At 56.7% G+C, this 25,463-nt stretch overlaps 10 protein-coding genes and 1 non-coding gene across 11 annotated transcripts; 10 read left to right on the forward strand and 1 right to left on the reverse strand.

Annotated features, from left to right (window-relative positions):
* Window positions 1-154: 154 nt before the first annotated feature.
* On the forward strand, window positions 155-1,681 carry TRAVEDRAFT_60881 (uncharacterized protein; the record flags this gene model as incomplete). The annotated part of the gene is made up of 6 exons (XM_008045576.1): window positions 155-918; window positions 981-1,013; window positions 1,065-1,143; window positions 1,192-1,258; window positions 1,314-1,581; window positions 1,641-1,681. 5 exons carry the CDS (start codon window positions 155-157, stop codon window positions 1,433-1,435), a joined length of 1,065 nt encoding a protein of 354 aa, XP_008043767.1. The 3' UTR covers window positions 1,436-1,581; window positions 1,641-1,681.
* Window positions 1,682-2,834: 1,153 nt separating this feature from the next.
* TRAVEDRAFT_52547 (uncharacterized protein) lies at window positions 2,835-3,165 on the forward strand (the record flags this gene model as incomplete). Its single annotated transcript, XM_008045287.1, has 3 exons — window positions 2,835-2,988; window positions 3,043-3,104; window positions 3,154-3,165. The coding sequence occupies 3 exons, from the start codon at window positions 2,835-2,837 to the stop codon at window positions 3,163-3,165; spliced, it is 228 nt and encodes a 75-aa protein (XP_008043478.1).
* A 289-nt stretch (window positions 3,166-3,454) lies between these two features.
* On the forward strand, window positions 3,455-4,713 carry HTP2 (Cloroperoxidase; the record flags this gene model as incomplete). Its single annotated transcript, XM_008045577.1, has 3 exons — window positions 3,455-3,707; window positions 3,758-4,163; window positions 4,217-4,713. The coding sequence occupies 3 exons, from the start codon at window positions 3,455-3,457 to the stop codon at window positions 4,455-4,457; spliced, it is 900 nt and encodes a 299-aa protein (XP_008043768.1). The 3' UTR covers window positions 4,458-4,713.
* A 1,201-nt stretch (window positions 4,714-5,914) lies between these two features.
* Window positions 5,915-7,015, forward strand: HTP3 (chloroperoxidase-like protein; the record flags this gene model as incomplete). Its single annotated transcript, XM_008045140.1, has 4 exons — window positions 5,915-6,170; window positions 6,239-6,442; window positions 6,503-6,704; window positions 6,766-7,015. The coding sequence occupies 4 exons, from the start codon at window positions 5,915-5,917 to the stop codon at window positions 7,013-7,015; spliced, it is 912 nt and encodes a 303-aa protein (XP_008043331.1).
* A 268-nt stretch (window positions 7,016-7,283) lies between these two features.
* Window positions 7,284-7,378, forward strand: TRAVEDRAFT_t202. The gene has a single exon. It is a non-coding gene; the product is annotated as a tRNA-Lys (tRNA).
* A 373-nt stretch (window positions 7,379-7,751) lies between these two features.
* On the forward strand, window positions 7,752-8,767 carry TRAVEDRAFT_52550 (DUF431-domain-containing protein; the record flags this gene model as incomplete). Its single annotated transcript, XM_008045288.1, has 7 exons — window positions 7,752-7,856; window positions 7,915-8,175; window positions 8,230-8,239; window positions 8,300-8,428; window positions 8,486-8,511; window positions 8,567-8,618; window positions 8,679-8,767. 7 exons carry the CDS (start codon window positions 7,752-7,754, stop codon window positions 8,765-8,767), a joined length of 672 nt encoding a protein of 223 aa, XP_008043479.1.
* Window positions 8,768-9,205: 438 nt separating this feature from the next.
* TRAVEDRAFT_52551 (uncharacterized protein) lies at window positions 9,206-15,080 on the forward strand (the record flags this gene model as incomplete). Its single annotated transcript, XM_008045289.1, has 15 exons — window positions 9,206-9,356; window positions 9,419-10,336; window positions 10,401-10,554; window positions 10,612-10,717; window positions 10,768-11,637; window positions 12,196-12,549; window positions 12,617-12,769; window positions 12,826-12,903; window positions 12,966-13,116; window positions 13,176-13,424; window positions 13,484-13,659; window positions 13,720-13,795; window positions 14,641-14,758; window positions 14,810-14,851; window positions 15,059-15,080. The coding sequence occupies 15 exons, from the start codon at window positions 9,206-9,208 to the stop codon at window positions 15,078-15,080; spliced, it is 3,618 nt and encodes a 1,205-aa protein (XP_008043480.1).
* Window positions 15,081-15,566: 486 nt separating this feature from the next.
* On the reverse strand, window positions 15,567-16,887 carry TRAVEDRAFT_60884 (TPR-like protein). The gene is made up of 6 exons (XM_008045578.1): window positions 16,704-16,887; window positions 16,582-16,646; window positions 16,373-16,516; window positions 16,177-16,322; window positions 15,885-16,119; window positions 15,567-15,825 (listed from the first exon to the last, which is right to left on the reverse strand). The coding sequence occupies exons 1-6, from the start codon at window positions 16,831-16,833 to the stop codon at window positions 15,625-15,627; spliced, it is 921 nt and encodes a 306-aa protein (XP_008043769.1). The 5' UTR covers window positions 16,834-16,887; the 3' UTR covers window positions 15,567-15,624.
* Window positions 16,888-17,099: 212 nt separating this feature from the next.
* TRAVEDRAFT_52553 (Dihydropteroate synthase) lies at window positions 17,100-19,865 on the forward strand (the record flags this gene model as incomplete). Its single annotated transcript, XM_008045290.1, has 5 exons — window positions 17,100-17,104; window positions 17,158-17,695; window positions 17,747-18,241; window positions 18,294-18,541; window positions 18,596-19,865. The coding sequence occupies 5 exons, from the start codon at window positions 17,100-17,102 to the stop codon at window positions 19,863-19,865; spliced, it is 2,556 nt and encodes an 851-aa protein (XP_008043481.1).
* Window positions 19,866-20,605: 740 nt separating this feature from the next.
* TRAVEDRAFT_40115 (Pkinase-domain-containing protein) lies at window positions 20,606-23,694 on the forward strand (the record flags this gene model as incomplete). The annotated part of the gene is made up of 11 exons (XM_008045228.1): window positions 20,606-20,716; window positions 20,772-20,909; window positions 20,964-21,156; window positions 21,210-21,268; window positions 21,317-21,456; window positions 21,507-22,031; window positions 22,082-22,307; window positions 22,356-22,824; window positions 22,876-23,246; window positions 23,304-23,466; window positions 23,522-23,694. The coding sequence occupies 11 exons, from the start codon at window positions 20,606-20,608 to the stop codon at window positions 23,692-23,694; spliced, it is 2,568 nt and encodes an 855-aa protein (XP_008043419.1).
* Window positions 23,695-24,084: 390 nt separating this feature from the next.
* On the forward strand, window positions 24,085-25,333 carry TRAVEDRAFT_74756 (uncharacterized protein; the record flags this gene model as incomplete). The annotated part of the gene is made up of 6 exons (XM_008045579.1): window positions 24,085-24,205; window positions 24,267-24,476; window positions 24,536-24,594; window positions 24,648-24,900; window positions 24,953-25,211; window positions 25,303-25,333. 6 exons carry the CDS (start codon window positions 24,085-24,087, stop codon window positions 25,331-25,333), a joined length of 933 nt encoding a protein of 310 aa, XP_008043770.1.
* Between the last annotated feature and the right edge of the window lie 130 nt (window positions 25,334-25,463).

Here is a 25,463-nt window from a genome sequence, read left to right on the forward strand (position 1 = left end):
TTGAGGCTGCTGCGGTCCAGCCACGTGGTATAAGCGCACATTGCGGATTGATGAAACGACGAGGACATTCTTCTTGTCTGAAACGGCTACATCTTCAGGCAACTCTTTCGCCAAATCGGTCAGCCCTGTGAAACACAAAACAACACACACAAACATGCCGGGACCAACTCCGTCTGCGCCTCAAACGTTCCTCCAGATCGTTCAATCGTGCGACAATTTTCGGCTCTCCGCGTCAACCAACACGGAACAATTGGTTCCATGGTTGCTTTCACCCTCGCCGCCCTCACCCGCTGTCGGACTTCTCCGTCCTGAGGTGGTCACGCAGCTACGCAAGGAGGCGGCATCTACGTCTTCACCAAACTGGGAGTTCGGGCAGAGCACTACAGGGCGGGAATGGGTGAGCTTCGCCCACGGGATCGACACGCCATCCGCGCGCTCGCGCGTCATGAAAGACACCTGCGAGCGATGGCGCGACAGCGGGCTGTGGCCGGACGAAATCAGTCCACGGAAGTGGCGGAACGAGCTCTACCCGGTGTACCGCAATCCCTTCGGGCTGCGCGACTTCCCGGGCCACGCCGACGAGGACGCGCACGGGGACGCGCTCAACTACGCGTTCCGTATGGAGCGCGCGGCGAGCGGCCTCTTTGGCATCGTCACCTTCGGCGTGCACATGACGGTGTACGAGGAGGCGCCTGGTGCGGACGGGCAGCCCCCGAGCTACAGCATGTGGGTGCCGCGCCGCGCCGCGACGAAGCAGACATGGCCTGGGTACCTGGACAACAGCGTCGCGGGCGGGATCGAGGCGGGCCTCGGGGTACTTGACTGTGTCGTGAAGGAGGCGATGGAGGAGGCGAGCCTCCCTGAGGACGTTGTGCGGCGCCATGCGCGTGCGACGGGGAGCATAAGCTACTTCTTCCGGTAAGCTTGCCGCGTTCAGCATACCGCGCTTCACTCGGTCCGGAGACTATGTTGCCTTCTAGGACGCCTCGTGGATGGCTACAGCCAGAAGTGGAGTAGGTGCTTTCTCGACCATTGCCGGCGTTGTCACTGAACATTACGCGCAGATACGTGTACGACCTCGCCCTGCCCCCGAACTCGGGTGTGCAACCCCAGCCCTTGGATGGCGAGGTCGAGTCCTTCGAAGTGAGCTAACTCCTTCTTCCTTTGGCCATATCTCATTGTGCAAATCAGTTACTGCCTCTCGAGAAGGTAGTGGAGCATATGCGCGCCGGATTGTTTAAATACAACTGTTCAATAGGTGTGTTTGATTCTGATTCCTGTGTAGGGCGGAGCCTTACCAAAGTACCTCGCAGTCCTCGTCGACTTCATGGTGAGAAAGGGAATCATTACGCTGGACAACGAGCCGGACTATCAGGAGATCGTCACGCGGTTGCACGGGCGGTTCGACTACGACAGATGGGGTTTGGGCCAGTGATGGTGCTCTCTCCAACCCATCCTCGCTGAGGATGCACCGTGGTATCACAAGAAGTCATCTCAACGGATGTTGTAATATGTATGTCGGGGAGCGTAGGCTAGCCTGCCTATATGTATACGTATAAGTGAAAACGGAGATCTGAGCAGGTATAACTGATGGCTTCTTTGGGCACTTTTTAACAAGGGTTATTAACTGTTCTTAACAGATCGTTTACAATTGACATAAATCGTGAAAAAGGTTCATAACAAGGGTTAATAACCTGCGAGGAGCACACGGTACGCCGGACAGTCCGGCGAAGCGGGCGAGGCTCGCAACGACTTCTTGAATTCCACCTCAAGCCACTTCCTGTCGAAGGAGACCTCGTCAATCACCCGCGGCCTCTTCATGAAATTTAAATACGCTCGCGACGTATCAGTCTACTCAGCCGTATTGTCCTCGACACTGTACAGTCATGCCAAAAGCATTTGACCTCTCCGACACACCATCCCAACCGTCCGCGCGCTTGAACGGCATGTAGTTATACGCGTGCATTAACTGGCACTTTTTGGTATGTCTCTTCATCCCCACCACTTGTTAGCACTTATTAACACGGTCATTAGACAGCTAGGTGACAAAGGGGCGGCACTCAGTCTTCACGGCCCCCTAGCAAGTTTGAGAGGGAGGTGTTTCGTGGGAATTCTTGAGGCGCTCAACGATAAATCTAAGTGCAAGTAGAATGCACTGAGTCTCTCTCCCTCTCTCACTGTCACTACTTAGACACTCTCCAGCGTCGCGAGCTCGCTATATGCGTACAAAAATGCAGCTGGGACGACCAGGAAGCCCATTCTCAGCACGTTGAGCCGCAGACTGCGTCGTTGTCTGATCACGTCCTCCGGATCCGTGTAATAACGGAAGGCTGCCTTAGGCTGGCCACCCGGAACCGCTTCAACTGTCGGTGGGGGTTTCGAGGGAATCTCTGGTGGTTTGATTGCATGGAAGGTGCGCGTCTCGGTGCTCTTTTCAGCTCTTCATGGTTGACATCATGTCGTGGCTGGCTCAGCGACATCTAACACAAATATCTGAATCTGAGTCTGAACAGCCCCATGTTCCGACTCCGTGTCGACGGTGTCGCATGCGGGATGCTGATCGACTGGGACCTCGCCGTCTACGCAGCAGAGCCGCAGACACACCACGGTTTCGAGATCGCGAGCGCCATCCCGGTCGTAGCTGTGGGATGCGGAGCGCTATCTTGGGCTCCGGGTGTTGGACCTCCTCTGAGACTCGAGGCGCCGACGGAAGCACGAGAAATACAAGAATAGTGTGTCCGGTAGTATGGAGACCGTAGAGAAAGTCAACAAGCTGCGCAAGGCGTGAACTCTTCAGCTTGCGTTTATCGTCCGCATCATGTTCAGGCACGCCCATGGTCGGTCTCGCGGTCTCGAGTGACGGCGGGGGTCGGCACGCGGATTTCTATAATCCTTGGGGTACCGTTCAAGGCTACTCTCACCTCGCAACGCTTTACTCGGTCCGGACGCGATTCGCCTTGTTGGAGGGCCTCGAGGCGGCCGCAGTGGGTAAGTGCCATCCTTTAATTAGCTTATATCATGATGATTGAACGCTGCATGCAGATACGTGTGACAGCTGCCTGCCTCTCCTCCGGAGGGTGCTGCTGCTGTCGATATATGGCAAGGTAAGTCACCTGTTGGGGTATCATATCACTCGCTCATCGTGTCAGCTAGCGCCCCCTATAAGATTTTTAGCACGTTATGTGCGTGAGACTGTTCGTGTTCAACCTTGCAGCTGGAAACCGCTACCGATGGACTCACCGAGTTGGGAGGGAAGCGGACCAAGACGGTATGCAGATCACACGCCGGCGGCATTTACGTACGCCCCAGCGCTAACAGCCTTCTGCGACATGCTAGATGCGCGTTTATCGGTAGCATGGCCGACTTCCATGCATGTGCCAAACTCCAGACGATGTAGAAAAGTACGGCGTGCGTTGAGTCGCCCTTCTCGCCATTCCGACCCCCCATGATGACCATGATATTTGTCGTGCTTCGCCGCATTCTCCTAGGGCTCCTCTCTTCCGTCAAGGGGCTGCTCACGAACACCGCTGTGTTCTCGGTGGACTTCCTTCTGACGGTGTATAACCTCATCACACCAGACAAGCCCGTAGGAGCCGTCTTGCCCAAAGGACACCCAGGATACGGCGGAAAGTGGCCGCAGTACGTTCCACCAGCCGAGGGCGACAGCCGCTGTTCATGCCCCATGATGAATGCCATGTCCAACCACGGTGCGTGTCCGACCCTCGTCCGCCCTCGCGCAATTGCTAACATGCCCCAGGCATCCTCCCGCGCGACGGGAAGAACATCACGTTCCGCGAGCTGAACCACGCGGTGCAGCGCACGTTCAACTTCGCGCCCACCTTCTGCTTCTTTGTGCCGACGTACATCGGAGGTTTACTCGGGCGGCCGTACTCCACGGGCCGATTCGACCTCGCGGACATCGACGCGCACAACTGCATCGAACACGACGCGTCGCTCACGCGCGTCGACAGCTTCTACGACGCAGACCAGGGCCGTGTCGCGGTGCCTCTCGTTGAGGAGGTGCTCCGCAGCGGTACGGGCCCGGGCGGCGACCTCACGCGCGCGGACCTCTCGCGTCTGCTCGGGAAGCGGCGCGTCGAGGCGAAGCGCACGAATCCCAAGTATAGCTCTACGTTCACGCACAAGATGTTCGGGGCTTCCAAGTGCGTCCGCCCGTAGTACCGTGTCACGTGCCGCTTGCTGACTGGGCGCGCAGTGGCTCGACGCTCCTGACGATCTTCGGGGGGCGCGTGGACGACCTGCGCTCGCTCCTGCTCGAGGAGCGCATCCCAGACGGGTGGGAACCGCGCGTGCGACACCGGATGGGGCTCACCATTGCGGAGTTCAACCTGACTGTTCTCCCTGTCGAGCTCGGCATCAAGGAGGAGGTGGACGGGTCGATCGCGCTGGCCGGGACCGAGCGCTACACGGCGGTCGGGTCGAAGAAGCACGCCTGAGCGCGTACTGTTGGCGATTGATCCGCCGCGGGGGGCGGACGCCTGTGCTTGATATAACCATCTGGGGTTGTATGGAGAAGCAAGTATCAGTGATTGTTTTCTTGTACTTATCAAGGCGCGCGGGGAAGTGGGTGGAGTTAATCTCATCTATCTTATGGGACGGGGAGTTCCTGGATAGCGCAGATCTTCGGGAAGGCGCCGCACAGGGCACCCACGAACGTCTGGATGAGCTTCGAGGACTCCGCCTCTCAATCTCCGACATCTCAGCTTGCAGGGAAGCCAGGTCATATGGATAACCTAAGCTTACTATGGGATGATTTTCAGAACGCTCGGCATCCCCGACGACGCGGCGCGTAGCCCATGCACCCTCGAGCCGACCAGCACTGGTTTCTTGCTACTCAAGTTGATATGTCTCGCTCGGAGCAGACCGTGTCCAAGGTTCACATCATACGCGTGATTTCTGGCACGTCTTCCGCCATCCCTGAACGAACACGGGCTGGTGCGTAGAGTTCGGATCACTTTAGCGGGGACTTCCATCCATCGCTCTATCACTGCAGCTGCCGCGGGTCACGGTCCAAACCAGTGAGAACGGAGGTCAGCAGCCGGGTGCCACAGATTTCAATGTCATGACATACGGCGCCAGCCTACTCGGTCTCGGAGTTGCCAAGTCAGTGGCTTATTGGCAGCCGGGGGTATATTCCAAGTGCGGATTCGCCTTCAACAGTCGACTCGAGCCGGCTCCGCCCGCGAGTCCGACTTACAGAGTGCCGAGCACACCGGCTTGGGCATCGGACATTAACCGACCGAATTCATATTCCTAGGTACCGCTCGCCATCTAGAGCGCGCGCCCGCGCGCCGGTCCATCTAGCATCCTACTCCTATCCACCGGGGTCCGTTCTCAACGTTGGATGAAGGCGCCCGGAGGGTCACGTCTCTTCTGCTCTTCGCGGGTACGACTCGGAAGAGCGAATTACGGTAATGTCTTCTATAACAAATGTTCTGGTGTGCGCACGTACTCGAACTAACTCCTAGCATTTAGTGCAAGCTGTCAAGCAAGACGGGAACTTCTGATGTCATGCAGTACACCCGAGCTCGGCTTCGCTACGATGCGTTGTCTGTGATGCCAACCGGGTATGTATGCGATGACGGCCGCCTCCATGTCAGCGCCCCGGCACTGAGAAACGAGCTATAGCGGTTACTCGCGGGGAGACACTCGAATGGTGCTGCTTAAAGGACTCGCGGGACTCCGGATGACCCGGGGGCGCTCCGCCCTCAACGCACGTACTACAGCCCGCCTCACGTCTGTGTACATTATGCTCTCGCCTGACGGGAAGCCTCTTGCTTCCATCACAGACGTACACTAGTGAACTAAGAACGCCAGGTGAGCGCTCTCGGTTCTCTTTATAATGTGCTATTCCAACTGACGAACATGCTCAGACTCGTACCCCCTTCCTACCATGGCCATCCTCATCATTGCCAAACGCCTCTGGCAGGGACTCACTAGCAGCATCTTCAATGGGCTGATGCTCGTTGTACTCCTCGTATGGGACGTCCTACTCACGCTGTACAATCACGTCGTCCCGAACCGTTCCATAGGGCGCGTCGTAAAGGAGGGCCTCCCAGGTTTCGGCGGCAAGTGGCCCGAGTACACCCCGCCTCAGGAAAGCGATAGCCGCTGCTCGTGCCCAGCCCTGAATGCCTTGGCTAACCACGGTACGTTTCCCCTCCCGCGCACACGATCTCCTCAGACAGCGTCGGACGGGCTGACGGCGCGCACGCAGGCATCCTTCCGCGCGACGGGCGCAACATCAAGTTCACCGAGCTCGGCCGTGTCATACAAGAGGTATACAACTTCGCACCGACGTTTGGCGTGATCGGGCCGAAGCAGGCCGCGAACTTCCTCGGGCGCGACTACTGGACGGACCGCTTCGACCTCCGGGACCTGGACGCGCACAACTGCATTGAGCACGACGCGTCTGTCACCCGTACGTCCCAACCCTTTCCTAGTACGCGGTTAGCTGACAGCTCAATGCGGGGTGCTCTAGGACCGGATGCATTCCTGGAGAAGGACCAGGGCAAGATCCCACAGGAGCTCGTCGAGGAGGTCCTGACGTGCGGCACGGGACCTGGGGGGAAACTTACGGAGCCGGACCTCTCTCGTCTCATGGGAAAACGGCGCGTCGAGGCAAAGCGCGCTAACCCCGAGTACAGCCTTTCGCTGTTCCACAAGCTGTTCGGGAGCTGGAAGTGCGTCGCTCCGGTTTCACCGTCCGAGCCGCTACTACGCAACTAACATGATGTCTAACAGCTGCTCGACGTTGCTTCGGATCTTCGGTGGGGACATCGCAGACCTGCGCGTTGTCCTTGGCGAGGAGCGCTTGCCTGAGGGTTGGGAGCCGCGCTTCCGCCGTCGTATGGGGCTCACCATCCTCGAGTTCAACTTCACGGTGCTTCCGGTGGAGCTCAGCGTCAAGGAGGAAGCGGATGGGTCTATTGCCGCGGCTGGAAGAGAGCGATACGGCGGCAGCAGCGATGTGCAGGCCAAGAAGAACGCGTAAGGGCAATGTAGTAAAGTTTGATTACATCTTGAACGCGCTTCATGCGACGTAGGAATGCTTTCCCATGTCAACTCTTATGGTACACTGTCTCAAATTCTCGGACAATAATAAAGCGGGCATACCTCCGTACACCGAATTATACAACGGGGAGTGCTGCTTCGTGGTGCAGTTCAATATCTATGCTCTTGGGTACTGAGTCTGCAGTGCACAATGCCGTTTGAACATGAATAAATGTGGACATGGGAAGAGAACATCAAAACATTTCGCCGCCCGCCTAGCTCAATCGGATAGAGCGTCAGACTCTTATGACCGATACGTTTAGTGGTTATCTGAAGGCTGCGAGTTCGACCCTCGCGGTGGGCTTCTAGGAAGCATGGCACCTTTTTGCCTCTGCACACAAAATTTCCGAAAGACAAAGAAGCTTTAGCGAGGCGTTGGTCACGTGATGACCGCTGTTGCTTCAGGTTTTCTGCGATTTTGAACAATATTACATGGTCTGTAGTTAGGCTTTCTTTGATTATATTCACCGTTGCAGAGTTCGAAGAGAATGAAGCAAAGCAAACGATTTTGTTTGAGTACGACTGTAGCCAGTTACCATTTTGGGAAGCTCACTACAAGGTTCGCAAACCGTATAAGCGCCCACGCCCGGTCTGTCCACGCCCACCACCGACGGACTTCAGCTGTATTGCAGTTGCCATCTTCAACATGGCATTCTCATATATAATAGGTATGAATCATGTCGAACCACAACTCGCGGGTGCTTAACCTTCTCGCAGAGCATATGGAAGAGGACGATGAAACGTCGAAGTCCATCCCAAAATGGGTCGAGCTAGAATACTCGGTCAGTGGTGCGACTCGTACGGTTTGCATTGCGTACAGTTTTCTGATGCTTTAAGCAGCATATGAGGTCGTTTGCTGGCCCAGACGCGACCGTGCAGTTCACCCACTTGTCGCCAACATCGTGCAACACGCTCACCTCTCTGTTCGCGCAAAACCCGGACCCGTCGAGGGCCCCTGCGCATGCACACCAAAAATCGGTTCTACAGCTGATGGAGGAAAAGGGAGTTCCACTTGAAAAGGTCTGCCTGCTTGACCCAAGGGCGGAGAAGGAGCTTTCGCCAGAAGATGGCGACGGACGATTCGAGTGGTTCCTTTTCGGCGTAAGCGCTCTCACTTTTCGTATATCTCTTATCGATGACTGAGCAGGTATACAGGGGATCTTAGGTCTGAAGACCTCGACTATATGCGCTGGGCTTACACCTTAGCTCATCGGTCATCTTGCAGGCGACGATCCTCCTCGCGATAGGACGGGCGAGCTCCGCGTACTAGGCTTTCCTGGCAGACATCTTGGTCCGGTTCAGATGACGACAGACACTGCGCTAGGTGTCACGAAGATTGTGGTACAGGACAAGAGTGAGTGCTGCTAATTGGATTTGGGTGTCGAACCATGTGCTCACGCCCATTATGCAGAGCCGCTCTCAGATATCCCATTCATCGTACGCCGATGATCTTCCTATCTAGTGCCGCGCTGTGCTCAACGCATCGAGTCAGGAATTCCCTACCATTGTGTTCAACGCAAAGGAAAGCGTGGAGATGCCGTTCAGTGCGTCCTCCGTCTCATCTCGACATGAGCTGCGGCGTCCTGACAGGGCACGTCACCCAGAGTACATATCAGATGGAAAGGACCCGATCCTGCCTCCTGGGATGCGCGAGCACCTTCGCGAAGACCTGAACCAAAGCTTCGATTTTTGACGCAGCACAAGGCCATGATCAGGTAAGTCGAACCAGCTTTGGCGCCACGCAGCCATGGCGACTGGCTGAGACACGCCGCACAGCATGTCTATATCCTTTGTCCTTGCGGTACTGTGCAACCCGCTTAATCAATGGCGCGTGGCTTCCACGCCCCACACCGGCTTTTGCGTGAGCATGGTTGAAAGGATGAGGTGTCCATTGCTGGAAAGCGATTGTGAACATCGCCACGCTGTGGCTAATCCGACTGGTATAAAAGGCGCCCTTATTGAACCGAACTCTCATCATCCACAGCAGTCTCTCTCCATCCTCGATCCTCGTCGCGCTCTACCATACAAACATCCATCCCAAGCATCATCCTCGCTCTTCGGTATGCCCAGTCAACTTTGCGTCTTTGGGTTTGCTGTTGTTCACACTGTACAGATCTTAGCCACCCACAACATGAACCACTTTAGTGCATGTCCAGAGCCGCTCCTCGAGATGCTTTTCGAGCAGAGTGACATTCAGCACATGATGGATCAGATCAGGAAACACCAGAATATTGCAGAACGCCTTCGCGAACTTCTGTCGGCACTAAGCGCCGACGTTCATAGTATGTGACTTCGAGGTCGCCGCTTCAGCATTGTGTTCATCATTAACTGACGAAAATCACAGCATATCTGACGACAGAGGGAAGCGGCATTGCTGTCAGGGTCGCCGAACCATTCACGTTTGTGTGTTCGCCCGAGCCAGGATCCTCTGCAAACGGCGGGCAGTCACTCATGCCGGGGACTCTCGGTGTCCGCCCCGTTGCGCCTTCATACGACGAGGGAATCCATCAGATCACCAAATTTCCGCACCATCTCGTCGAAACTTTCGTGGCGGATGAAGCGCTAAGCAACCCTGAGCTTGCAGGACGGGCGCTCAGACGGTACGCTCGTAGTTTTCTGAGCAACAATCCGGACCGAACGGGAATCTATTGCCTGGACCTCGTCGTGGATGGATTCCAGGTGTACTACGCCGATTTCATGGAATTTGCGTGCACGGAACCCATGGCATGGGACGACGACGGACTCAAGGTCCTCATGTCATACGTGTATTCGCTCTACGACCCACCGGCGAGACACTACACCCGTGATCCAACGATGGTATGGCGTGAAGGTCACAAGCGCAGTACGATGTCGATCGTTTCAAATGGGGAGGTCTTCCCCGACGTGAGGTGCATCTTTGCCCAACCTCCAGGTGGAAAGGGGACCCAGGTGTTCATCGCTGGGCGACGCCCTACACGCCAAGCTATCATCAAGGAATGTTACCGCGGGCCGCCATTCCCATACCAGACGGAGCGACCGGCTGAAGGGTTCATGGAGGTTGAGATTTTGACGAAGATCCATCAGCATGGTTTCGTCCCGGGCGTTGTTCGCCTCGCGCACCATGAGCTCGTCCCCTTGGGTGGGCCGGGACAGGTGGAGATCACCACCGTGCATAACTCGCCGCGCGTCAAGCACAGGATGGTCCTGGCCGATGTTGGCGAGTCGCTTTTGCAGGCCAAGAGCGTGAACGATTTGTTGAAGGCCGTGTACGACGCACTCGAGGGTATGTTGTACGATATGCCTCCCTTCTTCTATCAAGACTTACACTGGCACGGGATTGTTTTCAGTTCACCGAACGTTGGCGAACCGTGCCAGAGTCCTCCATCGGGATATGTCCATCAATAATATCCTGATGTACCCGAGGTGTGCGCAAGCTACTAACGCACAGGTCTTGGAAGGCCTTCCACCCTTTATCGACGATGTACTGGACGAACCAGACAGGTCAGTCCTCGCTCTTTGGGGTCCACGAACCATGGCCTAACTTGGAGACTGTCGCAGAGTGCCCGGGGAGCGTGTGCCACGATGCTTGCTCATAGACTTCGACCTAGCAATGACTCTCGACGACCCTTTCAACGTCGCCTCCGAAGAACTTGGACGTTCTGTGGTATGTGTATTCCGTGCAGCAAGACTCGAAATAGCTGACCTCTTGGGAAGGGTACCAGTATGTATGTGGCTCGCGCGGCGGCTGTGGGCCGTGCAATATTCGCCCGGCACACGCCGCTTCACATGCCCGAGCTGTCGGAAAAGGCCGAGGAGCTATATCTCGATGCCTATGGATTCCAGCGACTCATCAAGTACGACGATGGCGCGAAAGTCTTCCACGGCGGATGCGCAGTCGACCCTGGTGACGACGCCTGGGCCAGTGCGAAACGGTTGAAGGACAAGCCTTACGAACACCGGTGGGAATACGACGTAGAGTCCGTATACTGGACCATGTACTCCGCGCTCCTCCGGGTTCTTCCACAAGGATACATCGACGAGGAGAATAGCCTGACGACCAACGCCCTTCGGCAATACTGGCAAATCCTGTCCGCTCACGAGTTCTTGAAGCGTCCGGGCCAGCACGAGTGCGAGAACCTCCCGCAGGACACGCGGACCCCGCTCCTGGACTGCCCGCCGGACGCCTTCATCGCGCCCTTCCCGCCCATCATGCTCGACGTCGCCCGGTTGCTGTTCGATATCGCGCAGCACGTGCGGATTCCGTACACTGCGCTGTTCCCGGAACCGCAGTACGATGACCATTTGCACGAGGCCGTGCAGCGGCTCATCCTGAATTACTTGGTACGCCATACCGGCGACCCGATCATGCTCACCCCCGGACGTCTTCGTATCTCGACGCTCGAGGCGGACGTTGGCGCGTGTCTGAGTGGGCAAGATTCTGCGGAGGAGGACGCAGATTGGTCGTTCGAGCACGTCTGGGAGGACACCGCGCCAGAGGACGGGGCCCCTGTTGTATCGCCCTTGCTCACCGGAACCTGGTTCTATCCGTACTTCAAGGAGGATGAGCTATCCCCGGCGTCCCCGGTTTCTGAGTAGTCCGCTGGTCGTCTCTATCTTTTCGTACTTTCTGTAATATTCATCATCGCATTCTCAGGTCATCGCAGTCTATCGTCTCGTACTACTTATGTTCTATCTCGTTATCAATTCATACACGTTCGTTGTCCACAGATTTTGTACACCTGATCGATCTGAGGGCATATTGCCCGCAGCATACCGTACCTCATATCCACAGTCGACTCGAGATGGTCAGCACGGGGTGCGTCTACAGTCAATTCAGGTCTAGCTTGACGTTAGCAAACGCGAACATAGCACATAACGCAGCACATTCTGACCCATTCCATGAGAATAATCTATAGGATATAGCAGGTTCTGCGAAACGACACATTCCGAGTCGACGAGTTATATTACTGCAATGCGTGTCATGCGGTCTGTCCTCTCACGACAGCTTCCACCGCACTCCTCTTCCTCTTGATAACCGACTGCGATCATTCGCCCCAGTCCAGCTCTTTGTGCACCGCTCGCTGGGCCCAAACGGACCCGGAGCGATATGTTAAAGGGCGTCACTCACCCCTTGAGCGAAAGAACCCCCACGGTCACCTCCCCACGGCCTCGCACCTAAAGCACAATGTCCAAGCTCTGGCAACCCGCCCCCTCCCCGCCACCCCGCTCGGCCGGCACCGCAAGCTCGCGCCGATCGCGGGCGTGCGCGTGTCGCCGATCGCACTTGGGGCGGGGAGCATAGGGGACAAGTGGGAGAAGTACGGGATGGGCGCGATGGACAAGACGAGCAGCTTCAAGCTGCTCGACGCGTACTACGACAAGGGCGGGAACTTCATCGACACCGCGAACGGCTACCAGGACGAGTCCTCGGAGGAGTTCATTGGGGAGTGGATGGAGGCGCGCGGCGTGCGCGACCAGATGGTGATCGCCACTAAGGTCGGTGTTTAGGCTGCGCTGCAAGGATGGGACGGCTGCTGATCGTGGGCATTTGCGCGCGGTGCAGTACACGACGAACTACAAGCGTGGAGATGACTGGCAGAACATCAAGCAGAAGACGCACTACATGGGGAACAATATGAAGGCTCTGCACCTCTCTGTCGCGGCTTCCTTGAAGAAGCTGCGCACGGACTACATCGACATTCTGTATGTCCACTGGGTGAGTATTCCCTTCGAGACGTGTGTACGGATATGGCTGACCACGAGGACCGGCAGTGGGACTTTGACACCACCATGGAGGAGGTCATGAATGGCTTGCACAACCTCATCGTGTCCGGCAAGGTCCTCTACCTCGTGCGTAACGCATCCAATAGGTTACTTGCGTGCAGAGGAAGCTAACGCGCGAGCGTCTGCAGGGTATCTCAGACACACCCGCGTGGATCGTGCCGAAGGCGAACATGTACGCACGCCTCACGGGGAAGACGCCCTTCGTTATCTACCAGGGCCTCTGGAACATCCTCCAGCGCGACTTCGAGCGCGATATCATCCCTATGGCCCGGGAGGAAGGTCAGTGAGGCGAAGTGGGTGACCTACTCGGCGTCGGCTCACCTTTGACATGAAAACAGGCCTGGCCCTTGCTCTATGGAGTGTCTTGGCGTCTGGTAAAATCCGCACTGACGAAGAGGAAGAGAGGCGGCGGCAGACGGGCGAGAAGGGCGAGTTTTTCGCAATGCTGTCCGGCGCAGTCCGCTTAACAGTCCGCGTAGGCCGCACGATCGTGCTACCAGACTGGGAGAGGACCGAGGACGAGAAGAAGATGTGCAAGGCCCTCGAGGAAGTCGCAAAGCAGGTCGGCGCCAAGAGCATCCAAGCGGGTGAGTGCTTCGGAACACAATGGCCGGGGGCGAGCCTTGCTCACATTGGCATTATGTAGTGGCAATCGCGTACGTGATGCAGAAGACGCCATTCGTCTTCCCCATCATCGGCGGCCGCAAGGTCGAGCAGCTCGACGACAACATCGAGGCGCTGAGCATCGCGCTCTCCGAGGAGCAGGTCAAGTACCTCGAGAGCATCCTGCCGTTCGAACCTGGCTTCCCGCATTCCATTGTCGTAAGTGTCGCATATACCAAACGTACTAGCGCGGGAACTCACCGCATTGCTCCGCGTCAGGGTGACGGATCGGAGTACATCGTGTTGGCCAAGACCGCCGGGAACTTCGACAAGTGGCCCCTTCCCCAGGCAATTCGTCCGTCGTCATAAAATTAGCTATTAAAGGTCTCAGTGTCGGGCCCGCTTCCTTGTACAGTATATTCAGATGGTGGTATTGCATTGCGTACCAAATTCACGATCTCTCGGCATATCCGCGAGTACCTATGTGGCCGTGTTTTGTCGACACACCGTCGCGATGGCCGACACACGCGTGGCTAGTCGCTTTTGCGTCGGTACAGTATACGTATGCTCCCAAACGTCGCAGCGGAACCAACCTCCATGATATCTGGTACGACGCGTAAACAATCGCTACACGCAGCCATTCATTGGCAACAACTCAGCAATGAACACCTAGATTCTAGCAAATACTGTCGGTCATTGTGTATCGTAACGGACAATGCTTACCCCACGAGCCCATGGGCACGAATGAACTTGCACGTATTGGGCCTCTGCAGTGGACTGAACGACAGTACGTTCACGTTTGAAAATGGACTGAGCTCGATGTTGTCTGTGTCGAGTGAAAGAAATCATGACGTCTGCAGACCAATATACACCAGGAGTAAAACCTGCACTTCTATGGCAGACCAGCAGAATACAACAGCAGAGGTGTGTCGAGAAAGAGACGGATGGATTACAAGCGCCCAAGGAGCACGGTATAACGCAGGAAGAGAAACATAGACGCCCTAAAGTTTATAAGGCAAAAGCCGATGAGATTGAGGCGGAGCTCAAAAAGGAGGATAGTTCTGTACAGGACCACTGCCTGCCTTACTCATCGACCGCGACCACCTCCTCCCCACAGCAAGCAAACATGGGAAAAGGTCGATACTCCTCGTCACTGTCGCTTCTGTCGCCGCCGCTCATCTGTTTGTCGGAATGCTCTAGTTCACGGCTCTCTCGCCCGTGCCGGTAAGGTCAAGTCGCAGACCCCCAAGGTCGAAAAGCAGGAGAAGAAGAAGACCCCCAAGGGCCGTGCCAAGAAGCGCATTCTTTACAACCGTCGGTGCGTAGTGTGTGTTATGGGACTGCTGAAAGTGTGCTGACGATCTCGTAGCTTCGTCAACGTCACTCTGCTCCCTAACGGAAAGCGGAAAATGTGAGTACTCATCCCAAATGTCACATCGCAGCGCTGCACACTTCCTCGTGCTCCGTGCTGCCCCATCGTGATGACATTGTATCATAGTTCACACTGAAACTATTGTGTTGATAAACAAGCATCGTCTTTCGCTCCTATCTGACTCTTCCCTTCCCGCCTCCTGCCTTTTGATGTCCTTCGTTACTGACATTGGTCTCCCCTTTCCAGGAACGCCAACCCCGAGAAGTAAAACACCCCGCTCCGGGCATCTACTAGACGCATCAGGCGTCCCCACCCCTCGGGCCTTGAGCCCTTCGACGATGTCGCACGACGGCTCTGGAGTGTTGTTGGTTTGGGAGCTACATCAGCTGTATCATTCGCCTCTCGCTTTCATGTTACTCTATCCGCGCGCATATGCCCCATATACGATTATGATTTAGGGCAACGACGACTGTGCTGTACACTCAGCAAATCGCTCCGAGTTCGCCGCGTAATCAAGGATCGGGCGAAGTCTTTGTATCACAGCGTCATGAAGATCGGTGTACACGTCTGTCCAAAACTTGCTGAAGTTCGATATGCTTGAGGCTTCACAAAGGTCGAATGCGATGTTGAACACGATGTCGTCGGTGAAAATGAGCTGGTCAAATAAATGCCTCGAGTTCGCAGAACGAATAGCAACTTTTGCGAGCACAGATGGGACATGCCGAGAGGTATATACATATCACGGACTTGCTAACGGGTCGTAATTGAGCACGCTTCCGGGGTATCTTATGGCATAGCCGACTGTACAACATCTACTTTACAAGTGGAGCAAGAGCTTTGATGAGCTCGCTGTCGCCAGCGGGCGGCGACTCGTGCTTGACGTTCAAGTACGCCGTGCGTAAACGCTCCGTCGACAGGTCGTTCAAAGCGGACAGCTTGTCGGCGGCTGGTGCGGGGGTTTGCGAGGGCGAAGAGGACGCAGCACGGGGCTCCGATACGAGTTTACTCGCACACTGTATAAAATGGTCTCGGTCAGATGCGTCGGTCTCGAATGAGCATACGCGGGACTTGCCAGTTTGACTCCGAACCACGCCCGCAGCGTGATGCCGGAGGGCACAGAGTCGCCCGGGGCGACGTCGCCGTCGTCGTCGTCGTCGTCGGTCATGTCGACCGTCTGCAGGAACATCTTCAGCGCGAGCGGGACGTCGTCCGCCAGGTACGCCGTCTCCGCGAACTGCAGGAAGTAGGACGGGTTCTGGGGCGAGAGCAGGAGCGCGTGGGAGAGGGACTGGAGCGCGTAGGTGTATCTGCGGCATGGCGGTCAGTCAGACCGCGAGAGCGAGGGACGGGGAACGGGAACGTACTGTTGACAGGACATGTAGATGTCGGCGAGTTCGATCCAGCCGTCGACCTCGGTGTAGAACGTGTCGAGCATGGCGGAGAGCTCTTCCACTGCCCGGTCGACCTTGCCTATTTGACGCAGGACGTGCGCCTTGCGCTGCCATGCAGCCTAGGGCGTACGCATCAGCGGGGCGGTCGCATTTATCAGACATCACTCACCGCGGTCGAGGAGTTCTCCTCCAACAGCTCATCGTAGTAGCGCAGCACGGCCTCCGTCTTCTCCGTGGCCTCCAGTCGAATGCCGGTGAGGATGTGGACACGGGGGGAGTCGGGGAACTTGTCTAAGAGTATCCGGATGCACCGCTAGGAGCCAGTAACGCAGAACATGAGTGCCGTTTGGGGCTGCACGCGGGGGGATATGCACGCACGTCAGCGACTTCGGTGTTGCCCTGGTCGAGCGCGGCCAGAGCAAGCTTCTCTATGGCATCCCATCCTGCAGGAGTCCTGACGTGAGTCGCGGAGACGAGCAAGATCAGGTGCTATGGCGTACCTGCTTCCCCGTTCGTTGCGTGGCCTCCATTCTCGAGGAGCACCAGGCCCGCGTCGAGTGTTTCTTTGGACTTCTGGGTCTTTCGAGGCTTGTACGCGGCCAGTTTTTGCAGAGAGAATGCGACCTCCATGTTCTAGATGGTAGAGCGATCAGGCAGTCGAAGACCCGCCGTGTTTCAAAGTTGTAGTAGTACGAGAGAGTACGAGGCAGAGTTGCATCATGCATGAGACGCGCATCCCGCTCCTTACCAATTCGGGAAAGGGGGCGGGATTACCTGCTAAATGGGGAAATAGGCGCGATCGTCGCCCTCTCGGGCGGAGTCTGGCCGTCGGAGTCTCGGATGGCCGTCAACGTCTTGACCTTCTACCACCACAACCACGCACATCGTCGGCCACGATGAGGTAGGACGCTGTTGAATACGTCCTTTTGTGAAAGTGAACATCGTACCCCGCAGCGATTTCATACGGGTCAAGGATCTCGCCCTCACCGTCTCATTTTCGGACGGCTCCCGCTGGCCGTCGAGCACGCCGCACGCGCAACCCGTCGTCGTCACATGCAGCATCGCCCACGACGTGCGCCGCGCGGCGGCCACCGATGACCTCACGCATTCGGTGAACTACTCGGCGGTCGCCTCGAACATCAAGGCCGTCGGAGACGCCGAGGTCTTCCCTTCCATCGAGGCGTTCGCGGACCGCATCTGCGAGACACACGCGCGGCGGTTCGAGGCGGGCGCCCTCACGCTCTCCATCGCGCGCACGAAGGCACTGCTTTACGGTGCGTCGTTCGGCCTCGAGTTCACGAAGGCCGATCCGCACGCCCCGCCGCAGGAGGAGACCTTCTTCCTGCGCGATCTCGCGTGCTACGCGGTGCTCGGTATACATCCCCATGAACGCCAGCGCAAGCAAAGCGTACGGATCGACGTGTGCGTGACGAAGATGCGATCGCGCGCGGCATCCCTGGATTACCGTACCTTAGAGCAGCGGATCTTTGACGTGCGTATATGCTACCTTCATCGCGCATGGCGATCCTGATGTTCATCCTAGTACGTTCAAGATTCCAAATTCTTGACAGTCGAGTCATTGGCCTCTGAGGTCGCCAAATTGACCCTCACGTTCTTGGCGGATGCGACTGCTCGGGCTACAGTACGTATCTCGAAGCCGAGTGCTCTCCTCACAGCAGAAGCCTCCGAGCTGGAGGTGACTCGCTCCTTTGCCGACCTCGACACCAGTAGCACGGATAGTTCGGGGTTGACAGAGACACCCAACACGCCGGTCACCATTTCTAAGCCCACCTCAGGGTCCAAATCGGCTGGACCATCTTCTTCGCTTCCTCACAGGGCTGCGATAGCTATCGGGGGTAACATGGGCGACCGGTTTGCAAACATCGAATGCGCACTTCGCCTCCTGGAAGCTCCCGGTGCAGACATCGAGAGTTGGACAGGTGAACCGCGCGTCATTGTTGTCGACACAAGCTTTATGTACGAGACGGCACCGATGTACGTTGCGGAGCAGCCGCGGTTTATCAACTGCGCGTGTGTGGTGAGTGCACGCCTATGCTCTGATTATGCCCGCCTGATAATCTGTCCGATAGGTGGAGACCGACCTGGAGCCTCGTGCGCTCCTGACCTTCCTGAAGCAGGTTGAGAGCGCCGTTGGACGCGTCGAGTCTTTCCGCAACGGCCCTCGGGCGATCGATCTCGACATCATCCTGTACGACTCTCTGGTCATGGACACCAGGCCGGAATCCGCCCGTGCCACGCTCGATAACCTCAGCGGCGAGCTTCTTGTTCCCCATCCGCGTCTCGGTGAAAGAGAGTTCGTTTTGCGACCCTTGGCTGAGTACGTTCACATATCACGTTATTCGTTGAGTTACTCGTACTGACGTCCAAATAGCATGATCCCCAACTACATCATACCTACCACAGGAAAGACCGTCGAGGAGTCTCTGTCAGCCCTCATGGCTCAACCATCCGCAGACCCCATTATGTACAAGGTTCTGCCCTTCCCCCGTTATCCGCTACCTAACCATGAAGGCGAGCGGCCGGCGCACATGTCCAAAATCCGTCCGGTCCCGCCAACAGCAACCTACTGGTCGTTCCCCGTCTCTTCGCATGCCTCCAGCAGCAGACCACCTCCCCGGAAAACCTATATCATGGCAACACTCAATGCGACTCCGGACTCGTTCTCTGACGGTTCCGCACATTACAGCCTTCCTGATGCCCTTTCGTACGCAAACTCTGCTGTCGCCGATGGTGCCAACATCATCGACATCGGGGGTTACTCGACCCGGCCAGGGGCTGCCTACGTCTCCCCAGAGGAAGAGTTCTCGCGTGTCGTCCCTGTTGTCCAAGCCATTCGCGGCCTATGGCAGGAAGGTGCGGTCACCACCCCCGGTGGCAGACTCCCCTCGATCGCGCGGACGGCTTCGACGCTCATCAGTGTCGATACGTTCCGATGGGAAGTCGCGGAGGAGTCCGTGCACGCTGGCGCGAACTGCATTAACGATGTGTACGCGTTCAGCGGTGCGGACTGGCCTGCGACGGCGCGGTCCGCGGAGCACTTCAAGAAAATGCGCCAAGTGTCGCGCGACCTCGCTGTTCCCGTCATTCTCATGCACTCTCGAGGACCGGCATCGGCGAACAAGGACTACTCGCAGTACGACTACGCGGTCGACCATCGGGATGGACGGGGCGCGGTGCTGGAGGGCGTGCGGATAGAGCTGGGCGCGAAGGTCGAAGCCGCGATCAAGGGCCGTGGCGGCATTCGTAGGTGGCTTGTGCTCGTGGACCCCGGACTCGGATTCAGCAAGACCGTCGAGGGGAACCTCGAAGTGCTCCGGGACGCGGCGACTGTGGTGGGCGAGTACTCGCCCCGCCTCCGGGCGCTCACAGCGCCGCCGTCGCGGCCCACGCGGAACCCCCTGGCGGGATATCCGATGTTGCTCGGGGCGTCACGCAAGTCGTTCCTCGGGGCGATCCTGGAGCGGCCGGATCCAGTAGGCAGCGGGAACTACGAGGGCCGGCAGACGCGGCCTGTAGAGCGCGACTTTGCGACCGCCGCGGCGGTGAGCTGTGCGGTGCAGCAGGGCGCGACGGTCGTGCGGGTGCACGACGTGTTGCGACTCGGAGATGCTGTGAGGGCCAGCTCCGCACTATGGTCCTGAGTCCCGGCTCCTTCAGTGAACGGTGAGCCGTATTCTCTTGTGTACATCGCCGCGACTATCCTGATTAGGTCTCCTCAGATGCCGCTTGGTTACGCCCCCAGTACACACGTTTGGACGCTGGCGTTTGTAGCTTTCTCTCCTCCGCTCCCTTCGCCCCACACTGTAGCAATTATGGGCTCCGACCCGTCCTTGGCGTTGCGGGCTCCGACGTCGCTGTATCTACTTGACCAAAATTGGCGCTGCTACATGTATCTACAATATGGCAACTTTAAGTACCTGCTGACTTTGAATTATTCTCCTGACTCCGGGGTGTTACCCGTAAGCACTTGGCTGTGGCATATGACTCGTGGACCACTCGAGAGCTTCAAACTTCAAATCTTGAGCGGAACGAGCGATCGAGTGGCAGGCTTCTGGCGCTTATGGGAGCAGTGTAGTCGTTGTACAAAGGGGCTAAGGGGTGACATAAGCGGGTATTACAAGGCGGTACTTATTCACTTGCCTTACTAAGCATGGTATATCATCTGAGCTAGAAGTATCAAGCTTCCTCCCCAACCTCTTCCGCATCTGCAGATCCCGACACCCCTACTTGGCCCTACAGAGCCTCATGTTACGCGGACGCCATCGCAGTCGCTGACCGAGAACATCTTGACTTTGTACACTACGCGTAGCACTCAATGGCACCGTCTGCAATACCTGGTCCAGCCACACCCACACCCTCCACGAGCAAGCGCACTTCGACCATGACGAACGAGAGGATGCTAAGGGCAGAAGATGCGGAGGTGAAGCCGTATGTAATTGTGGGCGATTTGGGGAAGGGCAGTTTCGCGACGGTCTATCGGGGATACCATGAGGTGCGTCTCGGCGACACAGAGTGAGGTGCGCATCTGACTTATGTGGTGCTCATAGCAAACGCACCACCAAGTGGCGATTAAGACAGTGAATCGAAGTGGTCTCAGCCCGAAGCTGTTTGACAACTTGCAAGGAGAGATTGAGATCCTGAGGAGTCTCTCCCACCGACATATCACCCGGCTGCTTGATGTCATAGTGAGTGCATACGAAGTCTAACCAAGATGAAGCGAGGGCCGACCACCCTACCAGCGTGCAGAGCGGAACATATACCTCATAATGGAGTTCTGTGCCGGGGGAGACCTCGCGAATTACATCAAGAAGCGCGGTCGGGTAGAGGGCTTGGAATATGTCCCCGCTCCCAACGCGGCTCCCACTTATTACCCACATCCCAAGCATGGCGGCTTGAGCGAGATTGTTGTTCGCAGCTTTCTGAGACAACTAGGTAGGCTAGAACATTGCTAATTGGAGGCCATTGCTAAAGACAGCGTTGCTCAGCTCGAGCAATCAAGTTCCTCACGCAGCGGAATCTTATCCACCGAGATATCAAGCCCCAGGTATGGCCTGTATAGTAAAGCACGAATGCATATATTAACACCTTTCAGAATCTACTCTTGACACCGGCGGGCCCGGACGAGTACTCCCGGGGTCATCCACATGGGGTTCCAGTGCTAAAGGTGGCCGATTTTGGCTTCGCACGCTTTTTACCCTCGGCCATGATGGCGGAAACACTGTGTGGGTCGCCGTGAGTCTACTTTATCATGCATTGCTCCTCCCGCCGCTCAGCAGCGGTAGATTATACATGGCTCCGGAGATCTTGAGCTATCAGAAGTACGACTCGAAGGCAGACCTGTGGTCGGTCGGCGCGGTACTTTACGAGATGGCGGTCGGCAAACCTCCGTTTCGCGCGCAGAACCATATCGAACTGCTCAAGAAGATTGAAGAATCGAAGGGCATCAAGTTCCCGGACGAAGACCCGCAAGCCATTTCGCGCGCACAAGCGAAGGGCGAGGAGCTTAAACCTGTTCCGCCTGATATCAAGATGCTCATCCGCGCGCTGCTGAAGCGGGTGCCCGCCGAGCGCGCGAGCTTCGAGGAGTTCTTCACGAGCACGGCGATGGTCAAGTCGAAGTTTCCCCGACCGAAGGAATCGATACCGCCGCCAGAAGACGATGACGATGCGGATCGCATACCCGACCACCACCGTGTCATTCCTCCAGAGGTGCTCGATCCTAAGGCGATGATTCCACCGGCGAAGATAAAGTTTAGACGCAAGTCGCATACAGGCGGACCCGTGCTTGACGAGCCATTGGCCGACGGGTAAGTCTCCACAACGCCATTGTTCACGCAGATCGCTGAGATTTGTGTAGGGTCATGGCTGATGCGGCTGGCCCTTCGCGTCCACGATCTCCGCCTGCGCAATCACAGTCTCCTCGGTTCAGCCCTGCGCTGCAGACGAAGCCCCTCCCAGCGGATAATCCCGACGCATCGTCTACGATACCAGGCGAAACCGAAGAGGACGGGATTTTACGCCGCGAATATGTCTTGGTGGGCGACCGCCGCGCCGTGGAAATCAACCGTGCTGTCGATGGTAAGGTGCACCCTTCCTTTGTCTCCAAACATGCCTCACACGTCTCCAAAGAGATCACATCTCGCCGTCGACCGCTGCGCGACCGCAAGGTACCTTCCCCGCTCACTGACGACGCTCTGAACTACGGTGGAGACGACCCTACGCTCGAATCCCCAAGCCCTCCAACGACATTTCCCCCTCCTCCTATCCCCAATCCGCCGCTGTCATCATCTCCATCTAGCGCTGGCGTCAGAGCCAGCGGTAATGCCCTCACTCGTGCGCTGAATATTGCGACGGGAATCCTTCGCGGAGGCAGCACGAAGCGGCGCCCTTCGTACAACCGAGAGTACACTCCATCGTCTCCACGGAAGGCGCAAATGTTTGGCGGGTCACGAGGTCAGGGACTCGGCCTCGAGCTCCAAGGCCAACGGGACGCCGAGGAGGAAGAGCTACTCTCCACGCTCGAGGAGCTCGCGCAGAAGACGGAGGTGCTAGAGCGCTGGGCGGACGAGATGTACGATTATGTTAAGGCGTTCCCGCAGAGTACGTATTTCTCTTTATCATCTGGTAACCTCGCTTACACTGTGTAATCAGAGCCGCTCCCGGACCCCACGAAGTTCTTGAGGCGCGAAGGGGAGACAGAACGGCTCGCGGCACGGCGGAAGAACGCGGACATCCAGGCGGAATACAACGCGATCACGTGTGTCGCACTGTACATGCTGCTCATGACGTTCGCGCAGACGGGCATCGACAAGCTGCGGAACTACTATGAGCACATGCAGATGCGCGATCCGGATGGGGAGCTCGAGATGAGCGAGGGCTTCGATGAAGCGCTCACATGGTTCAAGGAGCACTTCATCAAGTGCCATGATCGCGCCGCCCTCGTAAAGACCTGGCTGCCCGCGCAGTACACGGGTCCGCCGACATTCTTGGACCAGCTGGTGTACGACCACGCCCTGATGCTGGTACGTATACACGAGCTATTCAACCACACCAATTATCCTAATTTCGTTCCCATACAGAGTCGCACGGCCGCCCGGAAGGAACTGTTCGACCAGGCCCAAGCGCCCGACGAGTGCGAGAAGCTGTACGAGGAGTCGCTGTGGTGCCTGTACACGCTGCAGGACGACCTGCTGCAAGCGGGTAACCCCTTCCTCGAGGAAGACCGGAGCACCATCTCCACATGTACGTGTCCATCGTCGTCGTTAGCATAGTGCGGGTGCTCATGCCACGCCCCCAGGGATCAAGCGGACGAAGCTCCGTCTCGTCCGCTGTCGTGCGCGGATGAACATGACCGACCGCGAGCGCGTCAAGGACGCACGTATGGACCACAACCTGGTCGACGTCCCGCGAATACCCGCGCCGTGGGACGTCCCTACCTCGGACCCCTCTTCCGCCCCTCACGAACCTTAGGCTTAGGCTGTTATGTTACTTCCTCATTCCCCTCGGTCCGTACATGCGATATCTCATCTAGATGGCCCGTTTGCAGTGTTTGTATAGTATGTACTCCGATGCCTGCTCTGGCTCGAGTCGTTTCACGCAGCTTGGTTATTACACCGTCTCCCAGGTTCCTGTTTGTGTCTTCCCGCAGTCTACCTACGCACGCGTTTCCAGATTTTCCATCGGACAGTCTCATTCATGTACAATATCTCACGTGTACCAATAGTGCATTCTATTTGTGGTTTGGTTTTTGACTCTATACGCGTGAAGTAGTCCTTCCAGGTACGTAAGTAGAAAATGCACCGCAGCGACTTGGCGCCTGGCACTCGCTAGCTATATATCTCCCCACCCGCAACTCAGCCCATGTCTGAGAGTTACTCCAACCACCTGTGTGTGCATCAATATCCTCGTACACTCAACCTCCCTATCTGCGGATATCGTGTTACGCCTGAGATTGTGCACAGACATCCGGACACCGATGCTGGTGAGTCAGACCAGCATTAAAACATGTCGTGCTCTCCTGTACTTACCGACTGGCCTTCTAGAGGTCCGAGCCGTTGTAGATGGACAGCATTACGTGAAGACGGGCCCACTCGACCTCATTGTATGGGAGTATATGGTGTATAGCCAACTTCAACTTGAGGGTGACTTCCCTCTCATCTGCGAGCGATTGGTGGATTGTGGGTCTGGCTCGCGAAAGGCGGCGCTGCTCCTCCATCGTGTGAGCACCTTCAGCGTTTTGTTCAAAAATTATGGTACGTCGCTATCCTACGTCAAATTTCGCTTGGTATCCAACATCTTACCCTCATTACAGTCGCCCAAGGCTCTCCTCCAATCCCATACGACTTTACTGCGTGGTGTGCCAAATCCCTGGTGCGATTAACAGCTATCGAGCCGTGCACTTCTTGGCTGATATGTAGATATAGATCATACTGATGCAGAAAATGCATTCGAACAACGTATTGCATTGCGACATTCACCCGGGGAACGCGGGTCTCACCCCGTGCGACTCGTTGGGGGTATTGGTGGCACCACTCACTGCCGACACAGCGGAGTCCACACATCCGACGTTTATCGACTTCGGATGGTCCCAGATGGGCGGATTCCATCCTAGGGGGGGCGACGACAACTCGGTGGTCTGTTGGGCCTATGCATCTGACAGGATGCTTGATCACGGTTGTAAGACATTTGATTGAGCTACGATGTCCGAATATTCTGACCAAACGCTCAGATCCTTACACGCGGGCTGACGACATGGCTGCGCTGGCATATCTCCTTCTTGCTGTGCGCCTCATGGGCCATCCTCCCTGGTTCGACGAGCTTCTGAGTCAAGACCTGTCTGAAGATCGAGAGGCCATTATCGCTACTCGAGCACGCGTCATTGGGGAGTTCCGTGCGCAAAAGACCGTGGAGGACCATTTGCTTGATTTTGTCTCTTACGCCACTAGTCTTGCAGCGGAGGACCCGGAACTTTTCATCGACTACCATAGGTGGGCGTGTCACTTTGATGAAGCAATACGTTGGGAGCCGGTGTCCGATGAGGATCAAATACTTAGACGTCCTGTATTTCACATGTCGTAGTTGTGGGATCCTCCTGTACGTCGGATTTTAGTACGGTATGTTCTTGTGTTGTGCTGCAAGGTATCGCTTTATCACAGCTTCCCAGTCTAGGCTGGAATCTGTCATTCTGGCCAGCATTTTACTCTCATAAATACAGAAATGTTGGTTACAGAGTCTGAGTC

Source organism: Trametes versicolor, assembly GCF_000271585.1.
Source record: "Trametes versicolor FP-101664 SS1 unplaced genomic scaffold TRAVEscaffold_12, whole genome shotgun sequence".
In the NCBI taxonomy this organism is placed as follows: Eukaryota; Fungi; Basidiomycota; class Agaricomycetes; order Polyporales; family Polyporaceae; genus Trametes; species Trametes versicolor.